This window comes from Hyla sarda, unplaced genomic scaffold (assembly GCF_029499605.1).
Source record: "Hyla sarda isolate aHylSar1 unplaced genomic scaffold, aHylSar1.hap1 scaffold_3306, whole genome shotgun sequence".
NCBI classification, from domain to species: Eukaryota; Metazoa; Chordata; class Amphibia; order Anura; family Hylidae; genus Hyla; species Hyla sarda.
Genome location: NW_026610050.1, coordinates 11,669 through 19,747, shown reverse-complemented (window position 1 = coordinate 19,747; position 8,079 = coordinate 11,669). Strand labels below are relative to the sequence as shown.

Below are 8,079 nucleotides of genomic sequence, written 5' to 3'. Positions count from 1 at the left end.
ATACATTGCAATAAAATGGTGCACACTCTCGACCCTGCCGGACCAAAAACAAAAAATCATCCAAACAATGCAGGACCGATTTCACCTGCGTCTCCTGCCGCATGACCCATTTCAAAAACGTGCTGAAATGTTCGAAATAAGCGCAAGAAATGGAACACCCCATAGGCAAACAAAGGTCCACAAAAAACTGCCCCTCACAACAACACCCCAAAAACGGAAAACTGTCCAGATGGAACGGCAGAAACCGAAACGCTGCCTCAATGTCCGTTTCCGCCAATAGCGCCCCTGACCATACTGCCGCACCCAAACCAACTCCTGGTCAAACGAGGTGTACGACACGACACATAGCACCGGGTCGATCCCATCAATCACCGACTTCTGGGTGAGAAAGGTGATGAATCAGGCGTAATTTGCCCTGATTCATCACCTTTCTGCAAACCCCAAACAGGAACCTGGGACCCCCCACCCAGCAACAGGGCCTGCATCCCTTGCAAAAACAACTGTAAACCTGCTAGACTACCCGGATCCCCCCCACCCCCAAAAAAACTGAATTAGGTGTGGACTCACCAGGCCCAGCTAGACCAGCGACCGTCACTCTGACAGGAACTCTACCAACTGCTGCAGGTTCTGGACCTCATCGGCTGGGCCAGGGTCACCCCTGCCTGCAGACTCAGCAGCAGACGGAACAGTGGAAGCAGCACCTCCACTCCTGTGAAGCACTCCCCCACAGTCATCAGCTGTAGAAGGGCCCTCACCGCAGGGCCTGGAACCCCCTCTGCTATCAGGCACTGCAAGGGCCAGGGGCCGTGCAACCCCTGCCGCATCCACCTCTTCATCGCTGCCAGGAGAACAGGAGGCGGGCAAAGGGACCCCCCCTCTGTGCGGCAGATAATACTCCTCACTTGCTTGCAGCAGCCAGCTGCTTCTCCCTACAGTGTCGTGAGGTCACTCCTGCCCACGGCCCGGGTCTCCACTTCCGGGCCAAGTTCCCGCCGTACTCCCCGACGGGAGACAGGTCCAGCTGCAGCTGCCATCACACTCTGCCGGGCCCCCTCCCACCACCCGAAGCAACCGCCCGGGAGCGGGCAGTCACTGGAACCGGCTCCCCTCCATGTCGTCTCGCAGAGGACACAGCGCGGTTGGTCCCCCGCTCAGCCACATCAGCGTGACGCCGCGCCGCCCCCTGGACCTCCCCAACCACTCACGACCGCCCACGCCGGCAGTGGAGGCCGAGGGGCGAACCTGGATGGAGATCCCACGATGTCCCACAGCTGCTCCGTCAGCCATCCAGGGCCCTGGCGCATTGCACCCGCATGCACACAGTCCAGCAGATCCTTGATGGACGCCATGAGGGAGCCTCTTCACCACAGGTAAGGAACATTCCCTGTGGCTCTGTCCTGCAGACTGACCCCTCCCTTTTTAACCTCTAAGCTGCTCCACCCCTTATCCCTTCCTTGACCTCACTATAACCCCCCTGCGCAGACACCCCTGGTCATGCGCCCCTCCCATCCAATTCTTTCCTGTCCAGGGCTTTCTGAGCCTCTCTATTATGTGTAATACACTGTGCACCTCTTTTAAATGTAATAGACTGTGCCCTTCTTTTAACTGTAATAAACTGTGCTCCTCTATTAACAGTAACACACTGTGCCTCTCTATTACCTGTAATGTACTGTTCCTCTCTATTACCTGTAATACATTGTGCCCCTCTATTAACTGTAATATGTTGTACCTCTCTAACACCTGTAAAACACTTTGTTTCTCTTTTACCTGTAATACACTGGGCCTCTGCATTACCTGTAATACACTCTGCCCCTATATTACCGTAATACTTTGTGTCCCTCTATTAACTGTACAACATTGTGTCCCATTATTAACTGTAATACTTTGTGCCCCTTTACTAACTGTAAGGTATAGAGATTCCGTTCTGGCGGCCGCTGACGAAATACTTCGGCTGTAGGACCGTGCAGCATTGTGCCACCATCATTGACGGCTATGCAGTGTCCGCGGACTTCTGCGCAAAGAATGAATATTTTGCCACTGAAAATCCACAGTGTGAAAAGGTCTCATGGAAACACATTCACCACTGTTGTTTATGTTCATAGCCCAGAATTCCGCGGGAATTACGTAGTGTGGACATACCCTAATACATTGTGATGTCTACTATTTATTCAAATACACTGTGCTCCTCTCCTCCATTTTATGATAAAATGTTGCATCCTCACGAATATGTGGTGAGTGGGGGTCTAGCGTAAATGCTGTGAAATAGATTTAGACACTTGGCTGGCAGGTTGTCAGATTTGTAATGCCAGAAGTAGGGCTTTAGTAAGAATGTGCGACTGATGATGAGGGTTGTAGTGTCCTTTGACTGAAGTGTAACAACCCTGTAGTTCACTGACAGTTCTCACTAACAACTACTTCAAATAAAGCAGCAATCTGTATCAAAGCCCTGGAAAAAATTACCTAAAAAGCCAGGATTTATGGATAATAGCTTAATCTTTACTGATCGTTACAGATCCAATATAACAGAAAACAGTGATGATGATATATCGTGGGAATATCATGCTTTATAAGCATGTTCGGTAGTCACTGTCACAGTCCTTGAAAAATGAGAATATAGACTTATGAATTGTTTGACTTGTAGTCCTCCTGAGTACTGGTTCTCTATTCTTAGTGGCACGTGCTGGGTTCAGAGGTGTGCGGTGGTTTTTGCCTTCACTACACTGCACTTGCAGGATTGAATTAGACACTTGAGACTTTAGACTATAACTTGAGACTTGACTTTAGACTAATTTGACATTAGAATGACTTGACTTGATTCTGTCTTGACTTGGCTGTACTTCTGTTCTGGCAGCTACCCAAGTGTAAGTGCATACTTCAGGGTCTTCCTGAAGTTGAGGTGTTCCGTGGTCAACTTCTCCCTCCCTTACCTACATTTCTTTAAGTTACTCTGAGACCTCATTGACCTAAGTATATTCAGAAGTGAGACTCCAGATGCTAGTCCATTGCTATAGACAGGCCTTCCTTTCTTTGCTAAGGGCCTGTTAGCTTTGTTCTTGTCCCTTAAGCATCTATTTGTGTTGGTATTACTCCTGTAGCGGGACATGCGAGAAAGGTTGCAGCTTGTTGCCCAAACTTGAAATATTGTAGTGGGAGTCAGACTCCCACTGAAGTTGTGAGAGTTTCTGCTGGGTGATGTTACCTTACCAGAGGCCAGAGCCTAACTCACATGTGCTTTAGGTCACTTTCCTGTCCCTGGGGACTAGGGTGGAGACAGGACAGCCCTTAACATTTAATTGGCTGAAGGGTGGACATGTGAAATATTACCAGCTTTACACATTAAAGATAAGGATTTTGGGTACAGGTAGTTAACCCCTTGTACTTGTATCTTCTCAGTGCATGCAGAAGACATATACATATATAGAAATAGCAATAGCAATACATTTACAGAAATAGACCTAAACATTTTCTGAGGACTGTTGAGGCAACAGTGTTCATAGTAACAAAAGGTGACCCTGCTCCGGGACACCACAAATAAAACAGTATTGGATATTCACCTGTTCTGCTTCAATGCTGTCCTCAGCAGACTGAAGTTGTGCTCTTAGCTTGGCTAGCCAGGCCTGGCAGAGGCATCGGGCAAGCAACCAGGAGCTATTATATTTAGAAGGTGGGGCCCATAGACATAGTAGTCAAACCCGCCTTTTGGTTATACAGTGTACTATGTCACCTCAGCCGCTGTTTTTATTTAATAAAATACCCAGTTTACAATATAAACTACCCAGTTTACTGATCGAGGGGTTGTAATATGGGCGATAAATAAGTGTTGGGAGCAGTGGCGGATCCAGGGGGGGGGGGGGGGGCTAACGGGGCAATTGCCCCCCCCCCCCCCCCCCCCCCCGAGATTGCCGCACGCAGCACCCGCCCCACCACCTTGCATGGTGGAGCCGAAGCTGTAAGCTCCTGCTCCACCATTCACTGAACTTTCACACGCTGTGATTACACAGTGTGTGATCTGCGGGGACGCGATCCACTAGAGGCCGGCGCGATGACGTCGCCGGAGATCCTGTCCCTGCAGCCCGCATACTGTGAGTACTGAAGAGTATGCACAGGGGCCAGGGGATTTGGGGAAATTATATACAGGAGGAGGGGGAGGGGGATTTAAAACTTGGAAAAAGGGAATATTTAATGTGTAGGGCAAAGCACAGGGGGCATTATATGGGAAGAGCACATGGCAGGCCCCCCCCCCCTGTGCTGTGCCCCTCACATATAATGCCCCCTGTGCTGTGCCCCTTACATATAATGCCCCCTGTGCCCCACACATATAATTTATATGTGTGGGGCACAGCACAGGGGGCATTATATGTGAGGGGCACAGCACAGGGGCATTAAATGTGTGGGGCAAAGCACGGGGCATTATATGTGAGGGGCACAGCACATGGGGCATTATATGAAATAATGCCCCCTGTGCTGTGCCCTTCACATATAATGCCCCCTGTGCTGTGCCCCTCACATGTAATGCCCCCTGTGCTGTGCCCCACACATATAAATTATATGTGTGGGGCACAGGGGGCATTATATGTGAGGGGCACAGCACAGGAGGCATTATATGTGAGGGGCACAGCACAGGGGGCATTATTTCATATAATGCCCCCTGTGCTGTGTCCCACACATATAATGCCCCCTGTGCTGTGTCCCACACATATAATGCCCCCTGTGCTGTGCCCCTCACATATAATGCCCCCTGTGCTGTGCCCCACACATATAAATTATATGTGTGGGGCACAGCACAGGGGGCATCATACATGAGGGGCACAGCACAGGGGCCATTATATGTGAGGGGCACAGCACAGGAGGCATTATTTCATATAATGCCCCCTGTGCTATGCCCCACACATATAATGCCCCCTGTGCTGTGCCCTTCACATATTATGCCCCATAATGCGCCCCTCATATATAATGCCCCCATCATGCGCCCTTCACATATAATGCCCCCATCATGCACCCCTCATATATAATGCCCCCTGTGCTGTGCCCCTCACAAATAATGCTCCTTTCATGTGCCCCAAACATAAAATGCCCCCTGTGCTGTCCCCCTCACATATAATGCCCCCTGAGGGGACAGGATGGGGGCATTATGTGTGAGGGGCACAGCACAGGGGGCATTATATGTGAGGGGTACAGCACAGGGGGCATTATATGTGAGGGGCGCATGATGAGGGCATTATATGTGAGGGGCAAAAAACGGGGGCATTATATGTGAAGGGCACAGCAAGGGGCATTATATGTGAGGGGCGCATGATGGGGGCATTATATGTGAGGGGCAAAGAACGGGGGCATTATATGTGAAGGGCACAGCACAGGGGGCAATATATGTTAGGGGCACAGGACAGAGGGCATTATTATTATGTGGGGGGAACAGGACGGGTCATAACTAGTATATGTAGGGGCACAAGATGGGGCATTATTACTATATGTGAAGGCACAGAGTGTTCTGCATTTCAGAAGTATAGTGTATATGATGAGGAATTTCTGGGGTGGTACATTTTTTATGGGCCACAAAACATTTGGGTATTTTATTCAGAGGGTGTAATGCACAGCAAGTTATATTCAGAGAGTGCAGTGTGTGGTAGTATTATATTCAGAGAGTGCAGTGTGTGGTAGTATTATATTCAGAGGGTACGGTGTGTGGTAGTATTATATTCAGAGAGGGCAGTGTGTGATAGTATTATATTCAGAGAGTGCAGTGTTTGGTAGCATTAAATTTAGAGAACACAGTGTGTGATAGTATTATATTCAGAGAGTGCAGTGTGTGGTAGTATTATATTCAGAGGGTACGGTGTGTGGCGGTATTATATACAGAGGGTACGGTGTGTTGTATATTCAGGAGGTACAGTGTGTCAGAATTATATTCAGAGGGTGTGTGGCGGTATTGTATTTGAAGAATACAGTGTTTGGCAGTATTATAATAATTATTGTTTTCATATAGAGGATCAGAATCCGCTGACATAGAAACCATCTGGGAGTCAAGTTCTGCTGAGAGAAAATATAGCTGGAACAAGTCCCGGTGGTATGTACATCTGAATTAGATAAGGAAAGACTATAGAGAAGACGTCACCTGTAGTCACTGATATCATTGTGTATTCTCCTTTCTATAGAGAAGATGTCACCTGTAGTCACTGATATCATTCTGTATTCCCCTCACTATGTCCCATCAGAGCTGGAGTCACTTGAAAGTTCTACAGTAATGATGGGTGAAACAACAACTCCCAGCATCCCCTCACCACTACTTAGGTCATACTGGGAGCTGTAGTTTTAAATGGTAAAAACTTCTTTAGCGCTTTCCCATTCTGTGGCAATTGGTATATTTGATAATTATTCTAACAAGTGAACATGGCCTAAGAGTCTTAAACAAGGTTAGGACTGTATGATACATTTAATAATATTGTAAGTTCCGTGAGCAACATCTTGTTTTCTGTCCGCCAACACAAAACACTCTAATAGTGCCCCTCCCGAGACTCCACTCTGGATCCGCCCCTGGTTGGGAGCCAGGAGCTACCAAAACGGGGAAGGACGGACAACTGGTGGCCATGGTCTCCATTTGGCCCGCAGTTGGCCAGTTGATTCTACTACTGTTGATTCTACCTACTGTTTCAGATAGATAAAATAAAGTCACCAATATATTTCTCACAATGTGCAAATAAAGTGATGACTGCCGTTTGTAATATAGCAGACATCTCTTTATTTACAAAATTACATTTAAAATTAGGTAATTCTGAAAAGTCCTAATTTATTACACTGGGTATTACTTTCAGACCCCTATGTCTTTATTCACATACACAGTATAACAGAGCGACAGATGTATATATGTCCCATAATATGTAAATGAGGTGACGTCACTTCCTATCTCCCCCATAATAAAGACAGTGATGACGGATCACACATCACCTCCTACATCTACACCCAGCAGCAATGAAGACTTTCCTGCTCCTCTTTATATCACTGGCCTGCTTGTCAGGTGACCATTACTAGAACATTACAATAAAGATATTACTATCACTATGATGAGATGTTTCTATGGATGTCACCTTATTCTCTCTATTTTCCAGGTGTCCAGTCTCAGCAACTTGTCCAGTCATCAGACCCGGTGGTGATAAAGCCCGGGAATTCCTATAGAGCCTCATGTACGGCTTCTGGATTCACCTTCAGTAGCTTCTATATGAGCTGGGTTAGACAGAGTCCTGGCGGAGGATTACAGTGGGTCTCTGCTATTAGTGGCAATGGGGGCAGCATATACTATCATGATTCTGTTAATGGACGATTCACAATCTCCAGAGATAACAGTAATAACCTGTTATATCTACAAATGACCAACATGAAGACTGAGGACTCTGCCGTATATTATTGTGCTAGACACACACTGATAGAAGACAATGTCTGAGTGTAACAAAAACTGATACACAGATTCATCATTTCCCCACTAGGTGGCAGTACAAAACATGTAAAATTACATAGAGTAATTACAATATTAATCCAAACAATATACATTTACATTTTGTGTACAATAATTTAGACAATTTTTTATATATATTTTTTTTCAATTAACTTTTTCTTACTTTATCTTGTCAATAACAAAGTCAATTGTATTTGCTAAAGGGGTTTTCCAAGTTAATTTATCTTGTCGTTCAAAGCAAATAGTTGGGGCCCCATTTTGAAGATCAAATGGGGTCCCTGCCCTGCTTGTGCCCTATATCTCCTTGCGAAAGGCAGACACAAATGCATATGAATACAAAGCCTGCAGCCTTTGAGATGCTGTGACTGCATCCCTGCAAATGATCAAACATTTCTTATGTTAAAAGGACTGAAAGTAGATGGAAAAAAATCCCGGAAAAATTTGATAAAAATCACTGAAAAATGCCACATTTGTTTTAAATGATTTTTGTCCCATTTTTCTCAGATTTTTTTCTATAATGTTAGTGTAAGGACTCACAAGAGACTGAGGACTCTTGACGTGGGTTGCGAGCTTTTTGGCCAAAATATCACCTAATACCTCATGTTTATCCTGTCTAGTATACTTTTCTATGG

The 8,079-nt window shown here is 46.5% G+C and overlaps 1 gene segment (V, D, J or C); it reads left to right on the top strand.

Annotated features, from left to right (window-relative positions):
• The first annotated feature begins 6,966 nt into the window (after nt 1-6,966).
• Nucleotides 6,967-7,435, top strand: LOC130330263 (Ig heavy chain V region 914-like). The segment is given in 2 exon segments: nt 6,967-7,012; nt 7,104-7,435. Coding segments are annotated over 2 exon segments (378 nt in total).
• The last annotated feature ends 644 nt before the right edge of the window (nt 7,436-8,079 follow it).